General features: G+C 41.6%; 1 protein-coding gene across 1 annotated transcript; it reads left to right on the top strand.

Annotated features, from left to right (window-relative positions):
• LOC110432974 (ricin B-like lectin R40G3) lies at positions 3,553 to 4,627 on the top strand. Its single transcript, XM_021454370.1, has one exon. The coding sequence runs from the start codon at positions 3,655 to 3,657 to the stop codon at positions 4,243 to 4,245; it is 591 nt and encodes a 196-aa protein (XP_021310045.1). The 5' UTR covers positions 3,553 to 3,654; the 3' UTR covers positions 4,246 to 4,627.

Raw genomic sequence — 25,992 nt, forward strand, 5'->3', positions numbered from 1 at the left:
ACGAAAGTACTACAGTACCCAAAATCCAAAATTTTTACCAAGGCCTTGTTTAGTTCCGGAAAGTGAAAAGTTTTCGGTACTGTAGCACTTTCGTTTGTTTGTGACAAATATTATCCAATCATAGACTAACTAGGATCAAAAGATTCGTCTCGTGATTTACAGTTAAACTGTGTAATTAGTTTTTGTTTTCGTCTATATTTAATGTTTCATGCATGTGCCACAAGATTCGATGTGATGAAGAATCTTAAAAACTTTTTGGTTTTCAGGGTGAACTAAACAAGGCCCAACTAAACAAGGCCTATGTGATCCAGTCTTCTCGTAAATACAAGAGCAATGTTGTATTCTTATCAGGACGATGTAGCCACGTGCTCACAAGAGGGCGCTGATATGTTACCGAGACTCTAGAGCGGCCAAATGTTGTTAGAAGAGCGTTTGTGGTCATATCCTAAGGATATAGGCTTAGGATAAATCTTATTAATAAATATCGTGCTTCTAGCGTCGTCTTTAAACTTATATATTCGTCTTGATAGATCTAATAAACACTTTGGCACGTGGCGAGGTTAGCAAATATGTTACCATTGTGGGAGCTAATTTCTAACATATATATCCTTGTCAATCATTGTTCCGGTCTTAAATCTTGATGGATAAAATTCAGCAGTGGTCCTCAAATTTGTCTTGAGGTATCATTTAGGTCTCTAAAATCATAAAATATATTTTCTTTTGCTCCTAAAGTTGTAATGGGTCTCTTCTAGGTTTAAATGGGCATTCACCCGACCTGCTATCCCACGTGGAACGAATCTGTATATAAGATGCATAAGCAGCAACAAGCCTCCACCAAAGGAAAAATTGTATATTTTCAATCCAACCTCAGATAAAGATGATTTCTATATAAAAATTAAGCCCTCAATGAGAGCCATGACTTTATAGTTTTGAGTTTTTTCATTTAAAATTCTAAAAATAATATAAATTTTCCACATAATATTATTCGCATCCCAGAACTTGTTACCTTAGAAAAAATTATATCTTTCTTGTATGATGTCTGATAAAGATATTTATATGAAAGTTATAGCACTCAACGAAATCTACAGCTTCCTACTTGGAGATTTTTTTATTTGTAGTTCTCTAGATTTTCTTTTAAAAAAGATAAAACACGATTAATATGTTGCTCAAATTCTATATGATTATTTTGAGCACTTTAATGACCTCAAATGACAAAACTCAAAACTATGAATGTGTAGATTTTATCAGGGGCTATAAGTTGTATTATACAAAGTATCTTTATCCAATACCATACAAGAAAAATATGATTTTTCTAAGGCGAAGCCTTGGTCCCTGATTAATATGCTACTAAAACTTTATATTACTTTTAAGCATCTTAGCGACCTCAACTAACAAAACTCAAAACTAGGAATTTGCAGATCTCATAAAAAACTATAATTTTTATATATAAAGCATTTTTATCTAACAACAAACAAGGAAGATAAGATTTTTGTAAGGCGATAATTCCTGATATGCAATTAATATACTACTGAAATTTTATTATTTTTGAACATCTTAACGACCTTAAGTATAAAAAAGCAAAACTAGTAGTTTATAGATCTTATCGAAAGCTACAATTTTCATATACATATTATCTTTATCCAATACCATATAAGAATGATATGATTTTTCTAAGGTGACAAGCCCTTGTATGCAATTCATATGCTAGAACTTTATATTATTTTTTAACATATTAAAGATCTAAAATTAAAAAAAATCAAAACTATAAATTTATAGATCCCATCGAGAGTCACAATTTCCATATAAAAATAATTTTCATCTGAGATCGTATGAAAAATAATACAATGTTTGAAAATCAAGGCTAAAATTATTGTTGGCTGATTTATTGTGAGAGAAAAACACTGTTGACTGGCAGAAAAAGTACGGTTGAAAAGAAAAGAGAACAGACATGTTTAGACCTATATAACGTTCTGTTTGGTTGCTCTCAGTAAAGTTTACCGTCTGGCACATTAAATGTTTAGACCTATATAACGTCCTCCTTGAGGAAGAGCTCCTTCAAGCTTGGGTAGCAGCGAGAAGACGTAGCTCACGGTGAGGCGAACTATCGTACTGCAGCGATACTTGGAGCTCATCGGCGATACGCTGTGAGGCGAATTGCAGGGCGACCTCCAAGTTTGTCGGGTGCGTCGATGGTGCCACTCCTGCGTCTGGCGACCACTAGAGATGGAGGCGAATTAGTGCCCACGCTCAAGACCACCAGATCCAGAGCAAGAGATGCATGCCATGATGCCAAGGGAGGAGAGACCGCACGCCGACATGGAAAGGGGGAAGGAGCTCGTGTCGGCCAGGGAGGGGATGGGAAGGGGAAGAAGCTTGCGCCGCTATTGGGAGGGGAAGGAGCTCGCACAAGACGGGGAGGGGATGGAGAGGGGAAGGAGCTTGATCCGCCATGGGAAGGGGAGGGAGCAGGGAAAGGAGGACGCGGTGCGTATGGAGGAGCGGGCACGAGCGAGGAGGAGCGGTGGCGCACCATACCACAGGAGGTGACGCCAACAAGATGAGCGGCTAGCTCGGGTCTAGCTCCAAAAGAAACACCAACTCAGTGTTTCTACTTGGATCTGACTCTATCTATACGGCAGGTCAGATAGGGCCTGGCTTCAGGGGTTGGACAGGCAACCAAGCAGCACAAACCTAACCCATCCAAGCAAAAAGCCAGGTTTGAAGACCAATTAAACACATTCTCATATATAGAATTGCAAATGGTAAGCACAAGAAATTGGAGGAACTTGAGGAGCATCCAGAAGGTACGTAAACCGGCACAGCTGGATATATAAAACGATTCCGGTTTACCCTTATCATGCATCGAAAGAAAACGACGGATCGGCATTCCACTCCATATATTCGCATTCGATGCCTCCGATCGGCCCCTTTTTTTATCGTCGTCCGTCCATTTTTCTTTCCTTGTTTTTTTTAAACAATAAGAGATGCTGTCCATTTTCCTTTCTGCGTTTCGTTTTTGATTTTTCTGCTTAGACGCGACGCAGTAGATCGAATTGCTAAGATTCTCCAGCCTACCTCGGGACACCGCTGCTTCCGACGATCTATCCTCGTCTTGCCAGGATTTATACTCCCTCTGTCACAAAAATACAATTCTAGGTAGATTTACTATAAAATGCATTTCATATCAGTGATACTGAATCATAAAAAATTGTCTTCTTTTGTATAGATTTGATCAAACTTGAAATTGTTTTGGCTCCTAGAAAAATGAGAATTACATTCTTTTTTGGAGAAATGTTGTACAATATAATAATATATAGCTGCATGATTCTTCTTCCCAAAACAACTAGAAACGGAATCGCCTTTCCATCAGCTAGTGTCGCATGGCATCGTCCTTCCTGCGCTGCCCATGCACGCCACACCGATGCGATGCTGCGCATACTTGCGCAGACGGCGTGATGCTACCGCCACATCCACATGCACCACCACTGGGTCCGCCGGGAGAATCCGGCGGCAGTGGCGGCGCAGTGCCCTATAAATCCGCCGGCCCGGCCGTCGCCCTAGCTGCATTGTCTGTGTCGGAGAGACTCATCACCAGAGAGGAGATCGAGGAGGTGACGTGAGGTGAGGTTTGCAGCTTGCAAGTCGGTCGGCGTCATGGCATACAACGGCCGTGACCAGCGGTACGGCGGCGGCATCGCTACGCCGGGGTACGCACCGCCGGTGCCGTACGGGATGTCGCAGGTGAACATCGAGGGCAACGGGTGCGGTCGGCCGCTGCCGCCGCAGCCGACCGTGAAGGTGTACTGCCGCGCCAACCCCAACTACGCCATGACCATCCGCGACGGCAGGGTGGTGCTGGCGCCGGCGAACCCCAAGGACGAGTACCAGCACTGGATCAAGGACATGAGGTGGAGCACGAGCATCAAGGACGAGGAAGGTTACCCGGCGTTCGCGCTGGTGAACAAGGCGACCGGGGAGGCCATCAAGCACTCGCTGGGGCAGTCCCACCCGGTGCGCCTGGTGCCCTACAACCCGGACTTCCTGGACGAGTCCGTGCTCTGGACCGAGAGCCGCGACGTCGGCAACGGATTCCGATGCATCCGCATGGTCAACAACATCTACCTCAACTTCGATGCCCTCCACGGCGACAAGTGGCACGGCGGTGTCCGCGACGGCACCGACATCGTGCTCTGGAAGTGGTGCGAGGGCGACAACCAGCGCTGGAAGATCCAGCCCTACTACTGAACCAACTGATCGATGATGAGATCTATCGATGATCATCCATCGTCGCGTCGATCGATCCTGTCGTCATGCATGGAGACGACGTGCATGTACGTATGGCCTATGTATATGTATCTATATATGTACGCATGTATACGCACTAGCAGAATAACTGAGCCTCGATCATCTCCTATGCCGTCTGCTCGTCTTTCTGCACGCATGTCTGTCAGCATGTGTGCATATTAGATAAAGCAGCAGGAGCGAGATGAGGGGTACTCATGGTCATGTATATGTACCTTGCAACAATAAGTAGCGATACAACACATACTTATTATGGAAGTACTCCTACATACATAATAAAGTTGCTCGGGTGTATTAACATATACGTATATGCCTATTATAATTATGATTAATTGAGTTTTTTTTTCCAGATGCGCCGGGATTTAGTTCAACTCTTTGGGTCCACCTAAATGAACGGGCCACTCTAGATATATGGCTTAGGGAAACACACAAGGCCTCAAGTATTTTGGGCTGGGCCGCAAGCGTGTCAAACTGGGTTCCTCTGCTGCCCGCAGACTGATACATGGTCCGACAGATTGAACTGGATCGCCCAACCTTTTGCAAACTGTTCTCATACCTCCTTTGTCTACGGGATAGTGGGAGTATTTTGAAAAAAAATAATGTGTCCAACGCTTAAATTTTGGCAGACTCAACGTTTGTTTAACACATATGATGATTCCACAAATTAAGGGTGCCTGCTAGTGGTCAACGCTTCATCAGCACATGTTTTATCTCTACTATAATGGACCAATCAAAACAATACTATATCCACCCAAGGCCCCTACTGAGAGAGTCCAACCATAATGCACCCAGAAAATTGTACACAAGAAATCGCTTCTATTAAAATCAATGGCTAAAACCCACATCTCACAGGCTTCATCATAATCATACGGCCACAATTGATTGTATCATCTCTACTATAATGGACCAATCAAAACAATACTATATCCACCCAAGGTTGTGTCCCCTACTGAGAGAGTCCAACCATAATGCACCCAGAAAATTGTACACAAGAAATCGCTTCTATTAAAATCAATGGCTAAAACCCACATCTCACAGGCTTCATCACAATCCTACGGTCACAATTGATTGTATCAACAACGATGAGGCTTCAACGCACACGCCGCACAGGCTTCATCGTGGTCAAAGCAAAAGGAGCCGCGTTCGATACCTAGGAGCGCCGGAAAAAAACACCGTAGCCATCCATCTAGGAAGAAAAAATCTACGAACAAAAAAATGGCCGCTAAACATCGGGATACCACGATCTTTGCACGCAGGCCACATACTCCGTGCCCTCGACTTCCTCGGCTGCTGCCTCCGTTGCCGGTCATCCCCGACGTAGCCATAATCGCGCCGTAGCCACGTCGCAGCCACCGGGCCTCTAGCGAGCACTGCCTCCGCCGTGCTGGCCAGAATCATGTCCAAAGCCACATCACAGGCACCGTGATGATCGTAGCCCAAAGCCTCTGCGCCCGCGATTGCGGTGTCGGGGCCACCGGGCCTCTAGCGAGCACTGCCTCCACCGCGCCATCCGGAATTGTGTCCAGAGCCACATCGCAGGCACCATGACGATCGCAGCCCAAAGCCCCCGCGCCCGTGATTGCGGCGTCCTCAGCGGCGGTGACGTCAGCACTCGATCGCCGACTTCAAACTGGGCCTAGAGCGAGCACAAACCTCCGCATCGCTGCCGTCACGCTCAACCACACGTCTCGTGAAGCCATCCAGCACTGTCTTCATCGTCACGTGAAGCCACCACAAGTCTCGCTTAGTGCAACAGTTATCCAGTTCCAGGTTGGGTCACCTTCTAGCTTTTAATTTCGATCCTTGCACACGCATGGATTCCAAACTTCTGAATTTAGTTGCTTGAGGATGGCATGAATATGTAGAGTCCGTAAATATGAAGCACATAGAGATTGCTAAATGTTTGCCATGAGTGTAAAAACTCAGAAACTGATTGGAAGACTATGATTTTGCACTTCTTATGTCATCAGGTGATTTGTTCTTAATTTTCAGTTGTTTAGTTGTTGACAAACACAGCAGAGGAAGGGTTGGAGACTTATGAATTTAATTAATCGCCTGAAATCCCATGGTTTGGTATTAAATGGTTATAATGGGCTGTTTTTTAGATTCGTCCGCTTTGGTTTGGTGGAGAGTGCATTAACAATCCTGATCGTCCTGCGGCTAGAAACCATGGGATGTAACCATACTGTACTGGCCCATCACCGGCAACGGTGCCACGGCCGTGCTCATGATCCTATAGCTAGACGCCGACAAGCAACGTGCAGGCACCCATTCAGTTAATGTAATCTTCAGTATTTAATTTGTGCAGTCCACTCTTCGCCACTCTTCAGAAATACAAAACTGTCTCAAGCTTGTCCAGGTGCGCAGTTGAAAGCCCAAGTTTGGTTTTGATAATTAATGACACCAAGTTGCTAATGCCTTGTATTTAAGTGATTTGTGTTAGGCATAGCAACACATGTGATGAAGGTGCATGGTGGCATGGAAAGGTGGCCACATGATCACAAAAGGGATGAAGCATGAAGTAAAGATCATGGTGATAGACGAGGAGCAAAGTGATCAAGGCAAAGGTAGAAACATAGGGTTTTACTTTTGCCGGTCTAAGATGAGTAGAGAAGTGATTGACCGGGTTTAGGATAGACAGCCGACTATCAAGAAGGGAAATCACGGTCATCTCTCGAATCAAGTGCTACTAGGTCCATATCTTGAGCATATGCATTAGGATCTAGTAAAGTGCTAACTTAACTCTTTTGGATAAAAATGTTTGTGAAAAGCTAACACACATGCACTTTGGTGGTGGACACTTTGCGAGGCGGGATTCGACACTTTTGAGAAAATTAAGTGTATATTTTCTATTGCGCCGGTGGAAAATTTGGAGAAGTCGCGGGAGTGTTTTCTCACTGAGAAACACTCACCAGACGCTGAGTGCGGAGGCACCGGACGCTGGCCTCAGAGTCCGGTGTGCTTGACCCTGCTAGGGTTGAGCACCGGATGCACTCTGAGAGCGTCCGGTGTGCGGACGTTTTGCGACCCTCTCTGCGCATGGGTCCGGTGAGCACCGGACGCTACCTGTGCTTAGCGTCCGGTGACCCGCAGGTTTGCGGAACTCTCTGCGCATGCGTCCGGTGTGGACCTACAGAGCGTCCGGTGATCCGTAGGTTTGCGGAACTCTCTGCGCATGCGTCCGGTGTGGACCTGCAGAGCGTCCGATGATCCGTAGGTGACCGTTAGGATCTGACACGCGGGATTCAAAGAGGACACGTGGCCAACTCCAGTACACCGGACGTAGGGAGTCGAGCGTTCGGTGCTCACTTAGTAGCGTCCGGTGCCCCCGTTTTCAGCCCAGTGGAAACAGCCAACGGCTAGTTTCTTTGAGGGGCTTATAAATAGAAGGTGGCCGACTTTGGGAGGCTCTCTCTTGCACATTTTGAATACTTGAGGCATACTTTGAGCTAGAGAACACTCCCTCCACTCATCTCCTTGCTTGATTGTTCATCCAAGTGAGATTGAGTGAGATTCAAGTGCATTGCTTTGAGAGTTGCATTTAGTGACACTTGATTCTTGAGTTTGCTGCGGATTTCTTGTTACTCTTGGGTGTTTCCCGACGCCCTAGACGGCTTGGAGCAGCGGTGGTGTTGAGCTCGTGATTGGAGATTGTTTCGAGCCTCACCAAGTGACTTGTGAGGGGTTCTTGAGTCTTCCCCGCGGGAGATCGCAATTGGCTACTCTAGTGGATTGCTCGTGGCTTGGAGGATCCCCATCTTGTGAGTGGATGTGCGGCACCCGCTGAGGGTTTGGCTTTGGATTGCCAATTAGCTCGTGATCCATCAAGTGGGTGTATCGCCACAACGAGGACTAGCTTGCCGGAAAGCAAGTGAACCTCGGTAAAAAATCTTGTGTCATCTCTTGCAGAGGATTCTCTTATTGTTGTGATTGATTGATTGGCTATATTTCTACTCTACAACGTCGGTATAACAATCACTCACCTCTCCTTTACTTTTGTGCATACCTTGCTAGTTGTATAGCTTGTTTAGCTTAGTTCTCTTGTTGTTGTGCTTTAGTGTTTAGCCTTGTACTAGTTTGTATAGGTGGCTTGCATAGCTTAGTTGAGCTAGTGCTAGAATTGCTTCGCCATTTGTTTTACTAACTCACTTGCTTAGTGAAGTTTGTAGAAATTTAAATAGGCTATTCACCCCCCTCTAGCCATTTGGACCTTTCAGCAGTGAAACTTGACATTTGACACTATATTATTAGCAACTTTTAAAGTTCTTAATATATGATCATCCTATAGAAAGCAAGCGGCAGCCATACACACATATGGAATCTTTGATTTCCAATGGGTTCAAGACTTCTGAATCTAATTGACTGAGGATGACATGCATTTCAGTTCGCATTACACAACCTGTTTGTTTCTTAAAAAAATTCAGCAAGAATGATAATTTTTGTCACATATACATAGTTGACAACGTCTACATCAAGAGATACACGCGAGGAGCTAGGTGATATCACCAATATCATAGGTATGTTCGCTTCAACATCGATGTTCAGGTATGCAACACTATTCGCGATGGCTTATTGATTATATATGTCCAAACCAACACTTCAGATGAGGCGGCACGGAAAAGGGACGAAAGGAACCGGCAGCAACGAAAACGTCGAGCTGAAATGACCACTGAACAAAGAGAAGAGGCTAATAAGAAACAACGTGAGTACCGAGCAAGGAAGAAAGCTAAAAGAATTTATCAAGGGGGTGTCAAGACTCAAGAGCAACAACAAGAATTTTGGTAAAACCAAAAGAGGATTTGGATCCTACAGAGAAGAGCACTGAGAATATAGTTTACAAGGACGTCCTAAATTGGTGATGTGTGTACTCAACCCATTTTATCAATCCTCATATAACATTATATTGTTGGTCGTGTGCTTGATATTTTAATTGTGTAGCATCAGAGTACTATTTGTCTCTTATATAATGTTTGGGTTCCAAACTTTCAGGTTCATTCGACTGTTCTGAAAGCGTCTGTGAAGAAATGGAAGAAAAGGCAGGTTTTTGTAGCACATCTGACAACAGTCATGTAGACAGTAATGGAGCATGCCTAATGGCCGGCGAGGAGGGAGTGTGAACTTAGAAATTTGTATCAGTCTTGGACCTAAGGCCAGGGTAGTACAAAGGTGTGCTTAGGGGAAGGACGAATTCTGTAACTGAAATCTGTTATCTGAATCAAGACACTAACTGAAGAATTCAGCTTAAATAAAACAGGTTGCATTTGCAAAGCAGCATGTTGAGATGTTATGCTCCAGCCGTTAGCATTGTAATTTTGGCCCTCATACTATTGGCAATACAAGTTCCCATATTTTCATTCTACAAGTTCCCTCATGCTCGTATTGTTTTTTTCTTCCCAGGCTTCAAGTTCCAGCTAATAGAATGGAATACATGCTTAAAAATATAATTTTGTAAAAATTGAAGTATGGAAAAAATCATTGTTTAGTTATTTTTATGTGCCAAGATAAAGTCGTGGCATTAGCACGGACATTATACTAGTTTTTATAAAGAAGATGCCAAGAACCGAGAATATAAGCTGCTCGCGTCCACCCAATGAACGGGCCACATATATGGCGTAAACAAGGATTGGAAACAGCAAGGCCTGAAGGTTTATTTGGGCTGGGCTGCAAGTGCGGTTTCCTTGTCGGTGGGCTTTGAGGATCCATGTACGTCTGCTCGCGGTGGCGAGTTGGGTTGCATTGGGTGCCTCTTGTTGCTTCCACCTAAAGTCCAAGATTTGCTCAAAAAAAAAAAAAACATCAAGCATGGTGTAGTGGCGAAGTAATTACGGGATGCGAATGTACTCCCTAGATCAGTAAATTTTGTGAAAACAATCTCTAGATTTTCAATATATATATATACACCTCTAATAACATAAATCTATGCATTCATGAGCCAAAATGCATCCTCCTTAATTTTACTCTCGTTTCGCTACTCCACGGCTGTAGTGTCGCAAGAAAGTTCTTCAGTTCCGCCCGGCAAGAATCTGCTCACGGCCGGAAACGTGGCGCAATCTGTGATACGCCGGCGCACGCTAGCCGTCCAAACGTAACGACCAAACCTGACGATCCTACTGCTACATGGTCAGAGGCAGAATCCACGGTTTTACGGGCCGTTCCTACCTTTACCGCTTTCCAGGACACGCACGCGCACCGCCATGCTATTCGACCCGTTGTTGGCAAATGGATCCAACGCAATGACCTAAAAATGTCAAAAAAACCCAAAACTTTACAAGATTCTCCATCACATCGAATCTTGCGGCACATGCATAGAACATTAAACATAGATAAAAAAGATAATTAATTACACAGTTTACCTGTAAATCACAAGACGAATCTTTTAAGCCTAATTGCTCCATGATTGGATAATATTTGTCAAATAAAAACGAAAGTGCTACAGTGTCAAAATCTAAAAAGTTTTTGAATCTAAACAAGGCCTAAAAGTGCAGCGAGTACACGTGTCTACATATTACCTTCGTACCCTGGCTTCCTCGTTCCGTAGAGAGCACGAAAACAATCAATCAAGTAAAACCATGAGCCTCTTCGCTGATCTGAAAAATCATATAATTGAAATTACTATTGTCTGATTTATTGTAAGAGAAACATAAAAAGTACAACCGATAAGACAAGCAAACAGGCTCTAGGTCCAACATCTAGTGCTAGCTTGTTCCATTCCACGACATTTTATTTTATAACAAATAATATCCAAACCATTTTGGCAAATAATAATACACTGTCTCCATTTAACACAGCTCAGCTTCATCATGTAAGCTTTTTTTTTGCAATATGATTTCATGAACAACTTTTTTATTAAAGTCGACCTTTTTGGAGCAAGTATTTGATAAAACAACTTAATAAGATGGAAAAAATAATAGAATGATTATAATATGTGAGATGAAACTAGGATAACCTATCTCAAGTAATATCTTTGTGGGAAGAGAAAAACAACTTCACTCATTAAGTTATTTTAAAAATAAATGTTTGACAAAAAAAAACTATGCCAATCAGACCCATAGTCAAGAGATGGGAACAATTCATTATTCATAAAAAAGAATCCAATGCACAGGCCGGCCACCAACTACTAGCTAAGGCCCTGTTTAGTTCCCCACCAAAAAATTTTTCATCCATCCCATCGAATCTTTGGACACATGCATGGAACATTAAATGTAGATAAAAAAATAAACTAATTACACAGTTTAGTTGAGAATCGCGAGATGAATCTTTTAAGCCTAGTTACTCCATAATTAGTCTTAAGTGCTACAGTAACCCACATATGCTAATGACAAATTAATTATGCTTAATAAATTTGTCTTGGAGTTTCCTGACGAGCTATATAATTTATTTTTTTATTAGTTTCTAAAAACCCCTCCCGACATCCTTTCGACACATCCGATGTGACACCTAAAAAATTTTCATCTCCAATCTAAACAGGCCCTAAGCTAGCAGCACTAGCATATATCGACTGGTACGGCTACACTAAAGTCAAGGAGAAATGATCCTGCATCTCCAATAGATAAATATATACAAGTCATGAACAATCTAATCACACAACGGTGGCACCAGTGTACCGGTAAGGCGGTGACCAGCTGACCTTTGCCATCCATTGATTCATCATTATTGTTAGTGAAGTTATTTAATAGAATTGTCAAGTTAGGCTGCCCTATGTATGCATTGCAAGTTTGCAACTTGTTGAATCGACAGACATTTTTCTTTAATTTCAACTAAATCGTACAAGTACTACGGAATATTAATTGCGTGGCTACAACAAATGTAGTATACTACATATGTCTTGAAAATATGGATGCAGTTTTAGTTCTCTCCATGGTCAAATCATATAACGTTGTTTTACAAAATTTCAAACAAATTTTATAGAAAAATATCTTTATTTACGATACCAAATAAGTATATATATATATATTACTACTAATAATAAAACATACAATGTTATTTATTTGATATTATAAATGTCAGTATTTTTATATATAAATATAAATTTGATCAGATTTAAAATTGATACAATATGTTAGAATGGCATCATTTTATAGATGGAGCGAGTATATATCAACGCCACGTATGTAGTGGCGTAACGCATGTTATGCATCGCTTATTAAGTCATATTATGATTTTTTTTGACAGCCCGCAAGTCATATGATGATTGAGTTACGGTTGTGAACATTAGCTAGTGAGATTAGCCTTATTACGCGAGGATGCCGATCGATCCCAGGCGTACAACCAACCAACCAGTACAAAACGTTGACCTTATACTTTCAATATTTATTTAAGCAATCAAGCTAAGGTGGGGACAGAAAGAAAAATGGGATGACAAAAAAAAAAAAAAACCAGCAGCACACAACACTGCCACGGTGCCACCTGCACAGAGGAAAACCTATGGAAAAGCGTTGCATATGGGCAACCTAGAAAGCAAAATAAATAATGTAATACTACCATTTTGGAGTACACACATATTGAAGTACTATCTTTTTTTTTCCTGGCATCGATCTTGATTTAATTCTGTGGCGAGAAGATAATCCACATGTTCATGTATATATGTACTTGTCTCTAATCATTTCATTCCTTAACATGCAAGGAGAAAATTAAAATGTGTACTTTCGCATGCATGCAGTATGTAGTTACAACCCCTTTTGATGTTTCTAGGCACAAAGATCTTTGAATAATGCTGCCCAATGATACATTGATTTGGACATTTCCGTAGACTTTGGACTCCAGAACCTACCTACGTACTGTAGCTAGCAATATACTTCACATATCCATGACACATATAGATATATGGAGAGACCAGCAAGTTTCCCTTCCCTCGAGAACGTTCGTTCGGTCATGACGAGATGAGCTGGCGGAGATTGTCTCACGAGTCACGAGTACTGAACAAAGCGCACGTACGTAGTGGTAGTACGTGTTATTCTTGCTTGCACAGTTGCGCTGGACATGTCATGCATCCATCGTCAACAACGATATATTTGGATCCTTGTCCATGGATATAATCCTCCCTTTTTTTTGTTTAATGGTCTAGCTTACGACCTGATGTGTGCCTGTACTCGCGTATATATGTTCAGGGTTTCGTTCCGTGAATTTAAATGGATGGTTGTACGAACGTACGTACGTACATCTCTGACTCTGTCTAAAAAACTTCGAAAGTCATGGTACGTAGTACATTGCTAATAAGGACGGATCGAGCTGACGACGACGCCAACCACAACGAATTGAAGTAGCTAGATCTGTTACTGTTACGTGTAGCTAGCTAGAGGAAAATAGTGCAACAAAAGTAGAGATCGACGATCGAGTTCTAGTCATAAATTAAACAGCTATAGCTAGCTCGAGGTCGTCTACGTACGACCACGTACATCTATACACGCTGGCCTAGACGTGTGTGCAAAGGCAAGCGTTTTGGCCGGCCAGCGTTTTGGCGCGGCTTCTCTGGTCGCGAATGGTCGAGTTGCGTTGCATGCGTCGGGAGGAGGCCAATAGTGTCTAGTTTTAAAATTTTATTTGAAGTTCAAAAAATTCAAACCCCCCCCCCCTCTCCCGGCCGGCCCTGTCTCCGCCCTAGGTCAGCAACTGAAACAATTTATCTACACATTATAATGTGCAAAAAAAAAAAAGAGATGACACATGTACATCGATCATCGATGGATGGGATGTGATCCATGGCGGCGGCGGGCCTTCACCAACATGTGTCCGAATCACGAAACGAAACGAAACGATGAAAATATGTTGGCATGCGGCGGACGTTGGACGGATTCCGACGCCACGTACTGCTGTATGTATCTGTATGTGCTCGATCAGTTTCGACGTCATATCATATACGTACTGTACTCCTATATCGATCGATCTCTGCTAGCTTCTGCTAATCTGCTCCCTTGCATTGCTTGGAATATAGTTCTCCCGGTCCTTGGAATATATAATTGCAACAAGAACAGTGTACAATATGTTGGCAACATGCCAGTGGTTCAATATAATTCGATCTGATCCAGCTAGTGTGCGCCCAGTGGATGGCAGAGTGATCGATCGAGCCCGCCGGCCCGGATGGACAGACGGATCAGCAACTTTTTCTTAATTATTTTGTGTTATATAAAAAGTATGAGTAGTGTATATATATACAAACTAAGGAATCTCAGGACACTGATGTCGCACCATACAAACACTGATGAATAATATATCTATCTATGATGCTTTGGAGAATTGCAACGCAACAGCCTCCTCACGCACTCTGAATTCTGTGATGACATACAAATATGTATATATATATGTCCGAGCATTATCAGACGATGATGATTACAAGCAAGGAGCCAGGAACCATTCATGCATAGTACATACTTTGCAGATTCTCGGATACATGCGTGCGCTTCTTTCTGAGAATTGCGGTCGCCGTCACCATATCGCGATCACCGGCCCCGGCCCACTATATATATCATATCATTATTGTTATGCGTTCAGTTCATCGCCGAAAACACATATTATAGGCATGCAGCTAGATGTGCATGGCTTCCAAGTTTGTTCACCGTCCATTATATTACTCACATTAATTAATTAATTAATACAAGCAACCTGATGCAGGAACGAAATTAAGGAGGTGGCCCTACCGTACCCCTGTCCGTGGCCGTCGGAGCTAGAAGACGTGCAGAGAGAATAATTATAGATAGATACAGTACTGTATATACATGCATGTTGCATGGAGGTGCGCATACATGCGCACAGTTAGATCGAGAGCGATCGAGTGCATGCGTCCATGGATGGATATGATGATGGATCACTAGTAGCTTCTTCACTTTGATTGAGCTGCAGGCTGGCAAGCAAGCGAAGGAGAAGGGCCACCACCAGAGATAGACAACGCAAGCATGCAGGACGGAAGGCATATCTGATATCCCGTCCAGAGTCCGGACAAACATCTGTGATCTCGCGTTATTGCCTGCCGCCTGCCACAGAGATGATGCATGTGCGTGGATGGATTATTCATTCCATTCCATTCCATTCCATTTCATGGATGCGCTACTTGTACGCATATATTATCGATATATACATATATAAATATTCTCATATATACTCGAGGGTGGTTGTTCGACACGTGTTGTGTTGATGATGGAGTTGTCGTACGTACGTGCAGAGCTGCCCGGGCAATGCAAGTTGCGTTGCAGATGACCGGCATCAGGCCGGTCGGGCGGCGCGTGCCGAGCATCCTGGCACGGTCGACCGCGGGCGGCTACTTTTCTACTCGGCGTGAGAGTGTCTCAACAAACACCACCACCTGCCGCACCTGCATAGGAGTATATGCATGGGTATAAACAACAAGCCGGCACACACACAGCAGGCATGCAGTCCCTTTGTACCGAAAAAACGGGCATGAGCAGGACACATCAGCTGCGCCCATCATTCGATCCTTATCATGCCTAACTACTAATTAATCCTATCTTAGTGCTCACCTGTACTTGTAACTCTTTTTCTTTAATAGATGTGCTGTAGGGGCGCGAGTCCCTCCAGTTTTCCTTTAAAAAAAAAATCATATCTTAGTAGTAGTCTTTTGCCGTGTGTTTTTTTTTTTGCCGTACGCACTTTGCCGAGTGTTTTTTGAACTTTCGTATTTTTTTTTGTCGTACGCACTTAGAATTTGCTGAGTGTTTTTTGAACTTTGCTGAGTGCCTGAGACATTCGGCAAAGCTACCTATTATTCCAGTAGTGAGTATAGCATAGCATGCACGAGTCTCCGAGACGAGACCTAATAATCATATCACGTACGTACTAGTATACTACTCTATATCCTGTCTCTTTGATCCCATCATATCATTGATACGTAGTACTAGTGGCCAACAGGATCATGCATCCTTTCTATATATCCAGATCCCCTAGCTCGATCATCTACGACGGATCGATCGCTTTGTTAAATTTTATTCCCAAACTAGCACGATGCTGATTCACATTCACCTAATCGGATATGTAGCACTACTAGTATAGTTAGACTGTAGTATGCAAAGGCTGATACGAATACGACCTTTACAGGCCAAACCATGCATGCATGCACGTGTCCTTTGTGATGGATGGACGACCCAGCAGGGCATGCAAGGCAGCACACCACAAATATCTGTGTCCTCTGACTCCCTCAACAACGTCTCCGGCGCAGCATGCATATCATGCATGCATGTGGACTCGATGTGATCTATGCATGACTAGTTATCCGGAGTAGTATTTTTTTTGTGCGGCGATCGAGCTAGCTCTAGCTAACTAGTCTGTTCGTACAGGCGTCGTCTCGTCGTCGTCTCCACGATCGATCGGCACACGAGGTGGCGGCGGCGGCGCCACGCCGGCCGGCCGGGCATCGCGAGACCGCCGCCCACCTCGCCCCGGACGGCGCGCGCCGTTCGTTTCGTACGTGACGACGGTTATTATTAATTATTCCTACTAGAAAGTTACCGCGCGCATTCCACACACGTACTGGAGTACTGTACTTCTAGAGGGATGCATGGGATCGAACGAGTAGAAAAAAAGCTACGAGTACTGTACCTGCTGCTAACGTTTCAAAGGTCGGTGAAAAAAGTTATCACCGGCCGGCGTGGTCGAACTCGAGCCTTTAAATTATTTTGAGCACGAGGCGGGAGACGCCGCCACAATCATGCGTGATTAGCCTAACCTTGGGACTTGCACCATGCATGCTGCCGAATTGCATTGCTGAGATTAGCGTGACTTTAATTTCTTCTCTTCTTTTTTTTTTATATAAGCCTAATCTCAGTGGGATCTACTTTCATTACCATTCCCCTGCCGAATTGTTTCGACGTTTTAAAACGAAGAAAGAAGAAGAATTGAGTTTGATGTAGATAAAACCAACTTTTTTATAGCTCGTACCTCTAGATAAACTTTTTTATAGCTCGGTTTCATTACCATTTATTATGTGTGGTGGTATTCCGTAGAAATAGTAATGCAGTAAAACTCTCCCTTTGAATTGACCTTGAATTAATAACGTCGGTGCTGAATTGTTTTGCACGTACGGAAACGGCCGGGATGGCGTTGAACCTGGCTTGGTTGATGACAAAGTCAGCTAGCTACTTACTGTGTCATTTTGTCAGCTGCATGTGTGGGAATAATTAAGTCTGATAGATGGACGATGATTGCAAGGGTTTACCAAAACAATTGACTCCCCATCAGCTAGCGGCAGCAGAACAGATGATAATGAGGGGAAGGGGAGCCATCCCTCCGATCATTACTCGTGTCGTCCTGCTGCGGCCAGTGTCATGGCTTTGACTGATCAAGCCAAGCCAGCCTGTAAAGGAGAGCAATGCATAACCAAAAAAAAAAAAGTCCGAAATTAAGATGAGAGAGTTGAGTCAGCGAGGCTCGCCATCACAAGTTGCACGAACGAACAAAAATGATACAAAATGGCATCAGAAAGGGGAGAAAATTGCACAAACAATTTTTTTTTTTTTTAAAAAAAAGTAGTCGTGGTCCTGGTAAAAGCTTTGAATGAACCCAACGTCGTTTTCCTCGTGCGGCGCCGTTGACCTTGGCATTCAGATCGAGTGGCAGTTGTAGTTGGCATCAGCGCGCGCGTCACTACCCGTGGCCGTGGACTCCTTCCCATGGATCGATCGGGATCGATCGCCTTCGCCTCCCTCTCCCTCTCCCTCCCTGGCTGGAGAAGTGGCCTGGTGAGAAAACGTAGGATAGATAAATCAGAGGTCAGCTAGAGAAAAGATGATACAGTAGCTCGCAAGGTGTCAGTATCTACAAGCTGCTATAGCTCTGAACTCAACCGTTGCCAAGTAATTAAAGGTGTCTGATGAAAGAATATCCTTTGGAGATGCTAGATAAATATATTCTTTGGAGATGCTAGATAAATATATTCTTAAAAATCTACTACCAGACGAACTCATCCACATTTTCTGATGTATCTTTTTTAACTAGATTAAGGATTACTAATATATTGTATTGTCGCTTAGTATTGTAATGATAAAATTAGTTTTGATAAGTGGTAGTACGTTGAAAAGGTGCTGTCCCAATCAATGTAGTAGTGCCAAGTAACATATCATATTTATGAAAAATAGTGTTAATGCATATATGTTACAAATAGTATATAACTTGCTAGTTGTTGTTTTTATAAAAATAAAAATAAAAAAAACACTACATTTAGTCGACTAGTCTCATCGCATCCATTCTTATCCATCCAACTAAAAAAGGATAGTTTGTTCTATCCATTCAATGAAACAGTTACCGTAGATGATCCTATAGTATATCATAAATAAATTCATAACTATCTTATCTGTATCCTTTCTAAATTTACCCTCAAATCAAACCAAACCAAACCAAACACACGGATATGGAACAGCAGCCAAAGGGGCATGTTGGAGTGCGCCAGACGCCGCGTTCGTTCCGCGTGCAGAGGAATCCCCCCGAGCCAGGCGTGAGCCACCACCGGCACCACCAGTCCTGCCCGGCCACCGCCACCGCCACCGCCACCAAGGGAAGGGCCCCCGCCCCCGCGCGCCGGCCACGGAAAAGGTCGTCTCGCCCCCGCGCGCTGCTGTCTGTTTCTCCACTCCATCGATAAATCTCCTTTTTCGCCATGCCTTCAACTGACAAACCAACGCCTTCCTGTTTTTGTGTGGTCGACCGCCTTGGCCGATCGAGAGTCTGTGGGCGATCAGCTACACTTCTCTATGCATGGATGGTTGCTGTTAATTATCCTTCTTGGCTTCTTGCTTTACTACTACTAGTATACTACAGTTGCCTTAATTTCCCTCAAGAATGATGCCATGCCTCTTTGCCTGTCTGCAGTGGTCAATAGTATGCCAATAATGCTCATGTCATGAAGCCTCTGAAAAGGAACAATGGTAGTAGTAATCCTTGTTTATTATCCTTTGCATGGTCAGGAATCAGGACCGGATCGGAAGACAAAAGGGCGGCAATCATCGTGCTCATGCATACATCATCCAGTCAATCAAGGAAAGCAAAAGCAATAATGGGCGGTGCTGCACTAGCACAAGCACTACATACTCCTACCTACGTAGGGAGTAAGGCTTGTTCACCAGCCATATATTCCCAGGCTCTCTCTCTCTCTCTCTCTCTCTCTCTCTGTTACTGCCCTTTGAGTTCAAGCAATTTCTTGCCATCCTCTCCTCTGCGACGATCATGCCAAGCCACATAAACCAAATCTTGCCCCCATTTTTTAAATCCTTTGTCCGTCCGTCTGTCCGGCCTTTGCATTGGAGTAAAACATTTCCACGGAATCTTCCTCATCTACCAGTTCAGTTCCCCCCGGGGGGCTTAGCTTATTCGTTTCTCAATGCCACATTGCCAATTTTATAATATGTATATCTGTAATATAATATAATATAATATAATGTATTAGCAATTGGGATCCTGACAGACGAATGAACACTGAATACTACAGGCGCTAGCTTTTTTAGTTTATTGGCGACGGCAGGTACAGTGTTGCTGTCGAAGAATGATGGGCCGGACTTGTCCGCCCTTATTGGAAACCGATAATCATCGACCTGATTGCTGACAGTTGACCACAGATGAGATCATATTCTCTCTCTCGCACGAACCTTCCAGTCATATACACTGCGTGCCGGTAATAAGGGTTGTTCGCTTGTTTAAAAAGTTATAGTTGAAAGTGTTTGCCATTGATTTATTGTAAGAAAAAAATACTACTGAATAGCTGACAGATTCAATATATAAGCTCAAGCGAACAGAGCCATAATCTACTATCTAAATATATATATAAAAGGTATATATGCAGCTATAATATCTCAAAGACCTTGCTCACAAAAAACCCTGTAAATCACACAAGTGTTTCATTCTCAGTACTCAGCAGCAGGGCTGGCTCACCTTCAATTTTGGTTCAGCAGATCCCTCGAGATATATATATCAAGAAGAAAAGAAAATGTACAAGGATCGTTCTCATCTTCTAATGATAATATGCTCTAACAATCCCTCTATTTATACTTATATCAGTTTTCTGAATTTTGAGAAGAAATGGAATATGTAAGCGCTTAGCTGCAGTCGTTTCTTGTCCTTTGCTGAGAGGGTGAGATGTTTTGTGTTTGAGTTGGAGCTGTATTGATAAATCTGGGTGATGAACACTGAACGCTTAAGGGCTCATTCGGTTGGGTGAAATCCAACCAGGAACCCTTCCAACGGACCCAGACTTATGATAATGCAATGACCCGGGCTTTTGCCCTGAAACTCTAAAAAAAATTAGAAGGCTCATTAATACAGTATCATCTTCTAACCTGGGCCCTAGTTCGGAACACGTCAACGACGACGTGTTGCCTTCTGATTTTGTGCTAAGCTGGCGAAATTTCTGGGTTGCATATGCTATAATATATAATGAATTAAAAATTATTTTAATATTGATTCCACTGTAAAAAAAATATACACAGATGACCGTTCCCTCCACTTTATTAAGAAAACAAAAATTCTATGCATTTCGCTTACTGGCGTTGATGATAGGAGTATTCTAGCTTTAAAGGTATACTATTATCGAAGCGGCTGATGACCAATGAAGAAATTTCAGGGTCATTTACCTGTTTCAAACTGTACCTAGCTCGCTCATATGACACTTTCACGAGTCATGGCCTCATGCCCTCATGCATGCATATGTTGTGGCACAACACTAGTAATTTTTTGTGCAGTACAGTAATTAATCAGGCACGCGCTAATTTTCCATTCCATTCTTAAGAGGTGCTCTCTGTTCTGACTGGAGCTGACAAGGTAGAGGCACACAATGCATGCCAATCCTGTCATGAGTGACGCAACGCAAGAAGAATTTCGTGGCGTCACATAATGGAGCTGATGACAGCTTTTCTTAGCGAGCACTGCATCTTCGAATGTATCAGATATCAGATAAGAATGTGTGAGCGATCGAGGTCATGAATGACATTATTTTCCAAGATATAGTCTTTGCATAATAAAAGATTGAGTTGGATGTTTCTGGCTCATCTCCATATAAACTAATAATCACACGAAATATAAGCCCTTTTTTTGTATTTATTAAATGGACGACATGACATATGTCCTGATAACAATATATATACTATAGTACTATACACATGTCCATAGTCCATGTGAATATCTTCCCCGGTACAAGTACAATAGTAATACTCTTGTGTAACAATACTACAAGTGGCCGGATGCTATCAACTATATAGAGAGTGCTCTGTTATTGTTGAACTTTGGTCTAAGTCAATTACCGTGTATTTTAGGTGTATATTCCACTTGAATATTTATGCAAGATTAGTATCCTTTGAAATAGATAGCTACCAAGGTCTGCTTTAAAGGAAGCCAGAAACAATAATTTGCGAGCAACTTTTTTTGACCTAAATTTACGAGCAATTGGCGGAGTTTTAGTAACAATAAGTAGGCCTGGAAATTCGGCATCACACCAATGAAAAAAAAACGTGGCATGGAAAAAAAAAATCTAAATCCTCAATCAAGTGAGCTAAATTGTTCGGCTTAAACTGAGCATATATTATGCCTTCATAATCTCATTACTTTTTCTCTTGTGGAGGCAATACTGTCGATGATACTGCCGCGGGGGGGGAGGGGAGGGGGGAGGGTGAGGAAAGGATCTGGCCTTTGGATTCCCAGACAAAACTAGATTTTCCTGGGGTCTAGCCACATGACATTTGTCCCGATGATAATACGTGGCTTGCCCACATATTATGAGTAAATATGTGGTTTGACCACAGATTATGAGTACACTATATATATAGCCCGCTAGGAGTGTGGTATATACATATGCCCTATATGAACAACTCTTAAGCCTCGTAGTTTGTGGTATCTTCTTATAGAATAAAAGCAAGTATTATAGTGAGTTGTAAGCTGGTTAAATGCTGAGATGGAGGAGAGAGAAGAAACAGGTTGTAAGATTATAGCCAGCTTAGATACCAAGAAACTTTGTGAGAGAGATAAATAATCATGTATTAATAGTAAATAACTAACTATTGTACGGGTGGGTTGGAAGAAGGCTGCAAGAAACCTTACAGCCAGCAAGTGGGCTGTATTATTAAACTTGCTCTAAGGCTACTCTCAATGCATGTTTTATGAGAGTGTCATGCACATTAAATAGAGTGCCACATAAGCAAAATTGCTGACTTGGCAGGGTCATTAAATGAAGGAGTTTCATCATATGAGAGAGGTGTTTTATCCCCATGAAACTCGTGTGACTCGGTTACCTAATTTATAGTCTTGGTAACTGTGTTATGAAACTATGCATTGAGACTAGATCACAACAATTAAGGGTGATCTATAGTATTAATATTTTTTTTGTGCAAGCCATGTACTGCATATTATCCATGCATTCTAGCTATATTATGAGTATATTATATATATAACCTAGAGTGTGGTATACACACATATCCTATATGAACGTATCTTAAGCTTGGTACTTCACGACTAAGTATATTAGGTATGTTCCTATACAAGAATACTACATTATAACAATTGGAGTCCTCTATTATTGTTGAGATTTCCGCATAGTCAAATCCCATTTATTTTTTGTGTATTCACATTATCTAATTCTACAGATTAGTATATTTAGGGACTTTGAATTTATGTTTTGGCATGGCAAAAAACGAGCTTTATTGATACGACAACTGGCATAACCATGGGTCTAAAAAAAGGTATGTTTAATGACATTAATATTTCACTTGCCATCCGTTTAAAAAAATCCTTTCACATTTGACTTTGAATTTACGCTTATTGTCGGCTTGAATAGAGGCATGTCTAGTGACATTAATATTTCACTTGCTGTCCATTCAAAAATTATTTCCCATTTGACTTTGAATTTATGCTTTGGTGTGAGAAAAAAATAGGCTTTATTGATACATGCTACGATAATTGGTGTAACCATCATCCTAAGTATAGGCATGCCTAATGACATCAATATTTCACTTTTTATTCATTCAAATTTCCCACATTTGACTTTGAATTTACACTTTGATGTGGCAGAAAAAGGGATGGCATATCTAATGGCATTAACATTTCACTTGTCATCCATTCAATAATTTCTTTGACATTTGACTTTGAATGATTTTTAGTTCATGTCTCTTGATGGTATTAATATTCACTTATTCAATCGCTATACGTCCAGGTTATTAGTACTTCTAAGTTTGCATGGTCTTAATGGCATATCATGATATCTTTTCTCTAGATTGTGTTATTAAAATCCTGAAGATTAAGTGATTTTTTTCGTGACCGCGCCCTAACACCTTTTCATTAAGCATATCTTTTTCTCTAGATTGTGTTATTAAAATCCTGAAGATTAAGAGATTTTTTTCGCGACTGCGCCCTAACACCTTTTTATTAAGCATAAGTAGTGTTTTTGTTACAAGTCTCCATGATCACGGTAATCCCATGATTACCGAGATCAAACCGCAAGCACTGCATGAAAATTAAGAGATCATCCAAGTGTTTTCTACTACAAAATCTACACATATACATATACACATACATATAAAATATGTGTGTCCCCAAGCTAAAAAATGTAAGCCATTTGCAAGGATCATATTTTTCCATAAACAATGTTGTTTTTCCATAACCGGAGGGATCACATTTTCCCTGCAGGGACAATAGTATATATATCAATGATCAGAGAGGGAGTCTTGGTGAGAAAAGGGTATGTGCTTTGGACTCACACACGCCTCATCAGCATACATGAGTAGAAACAATAAAACTCCAAAACTAAAATTTCAAGGTTTGTGGTTCAACCAGATACAACCTCCATTCAAAAAAAATCACATTTAACTTTGAATTTACACTTTGGGATGGTACTTGGCTTTATTAATATATGGTGACTAGCATAACCGTCGGCCAAAATAGAAGCATAACTGTCTGCCAAAATAAAGGCATGTCTATATTAGCATTAATATTTCACTTGTCATGCTTCCTTTCACACATTTGACTTTGAATTTATGCTTTGGTGTGGGAAAAGAAAAGGATTTTATTAATATGTGCTATGGCAACTGGCTTAACTTTCGGCCTAAACAGAGGCATGTTTAACGACATTAATATTTCACTTGTCTTCTATTCAAAAGTTTCTTTCACATTTGACTTTGAATTTATGTTTAGGGTGGTAAAAGGGGCTTTATTGATATACGCTACGGCAGCAACTAGCATAACTATCGGCCTAAATAGAGGCATAATTGTTTGCCTAATAATAGCATTAAAATTTCACTTGTCATGCTTCCATTAAAAAAATTATTTCATACAATTTACTTTTATGCTTTGGTGTGGCAAAAAAAAAGAGGTTTTATTGATATGTGCTATGGCAACCGGCTTAACCGTCGGCCCAAATAGAGGCAAGTTCAATGGCATTAATATTTCACTTATCTTCTATTCAAAAGTTTCTTCACATTTGACTTTGAATTTACGTTTGGGATGTAAAAAGGGCTTTATTGATATGTGTTGTGGCAACTGACATAACCATCGACCTAAATAGAGGTATCTAATAGCATTAACATCTCACTTGTCATGCATCCATTCAAAAAATTCTTTGAATTTATGCTTTGTCGCGGCAAATAAAATGGCTTTATTGATATACGCTACGACAACTGACGTAAGTATCGGTCTAAATAGAGGCATGTCTAAAGCATTAATATTTCACTTGTCATCTATTCAAAATTTTCTTTCATATTTGACTTTGAATTTATGGTTTGGCATGGAAAAAAGGGGTTTTTATCGATTTGTGCTACAACAAGGGCACAACCATCGGCCTAAATGGAGGCATATCTAATAGCATTAACATTTCACTTGTCATGCATCCATTCAAAATATTCTTTCACATTTGACTTTAAATTTATGCTTTGTCATGAGAAATAAAATGGCTTTATTGATATGCGCTACGGCAAGTGGTGTAACCACTTGTCTTCCATTCAAAAATTTCTTTCACTTTTGACTTTTAATTTACGCTTTGGGTTGGTAAAAAAGGGCATTATTGACATCTATGGTGTAACCATCAGCCTAAATAGAGGCATATCTAATAGCATTAATATTTCACTTTCATGCATCCATTCAAAAAAATCTTTTCATATTGACTTTGAATTTACGCTTTGGCGTCGAAAAAAGGGGCCTTATTGATACGCGCTACGCCAACTAACGTAACCATCAGCCTGAATAGAGGCATATCTAAAGGCATTAATATTTCACTTGTCATTAATTCAAAATTTTCTTTTATATTTGACTTTGAATTTATGGTTTGGCATGGCAAAAAAGGGCTTCATCGATTTGCGGTAACCGTTGGCCTAAATGGAGGCATGTCTAAAGGCATTAATATTTCACTTGTCATCGAATCAAATTTTTCTTTCATATTTGACTTTGAATTTATGGTTTGGCGTGGCAAAAAAGGGCTTCATCGATTTGCACTACGGCAAGGGCGTAACCGTCGGCCTAAATGGAGGCATGTCTAATGACATTAATATTTCACTTGTCATTCATTCAAAATTTTCTTTCACGTTTGACTGCTAACATATTTTTGTATAAACTATGTTATTAAAATCCTGAAAATTAAGAGATCGCGCAAGTGTTTTCTAACACAAATCTATACACATTTGATATGCATCTCCAAGCTAAAAAAATGTAAGAGGCATTCACATTTATAATTTTTTAGAGTTTGCTCAAATCTTGCCATAAACAATGTTTCCTTACCCGGAG

The sequence above is a fragment of the Sorghum bicolor genome, chromosome 2 (assembly GCF_000003195.3).
Source record: "Sorghum bicolor cultivar BTx623 chromosome 2, Sorghum_bicolor_NCBIv3, whole genome shotgun sequence".
NCBI classification, from domain to species: domain Eukaryota; kingdom Viridiplantae; phylum Streptophyta; class Magnoliopsida; order Poales; family Poaceae; genus Sorghum; species Sorghum bicolor.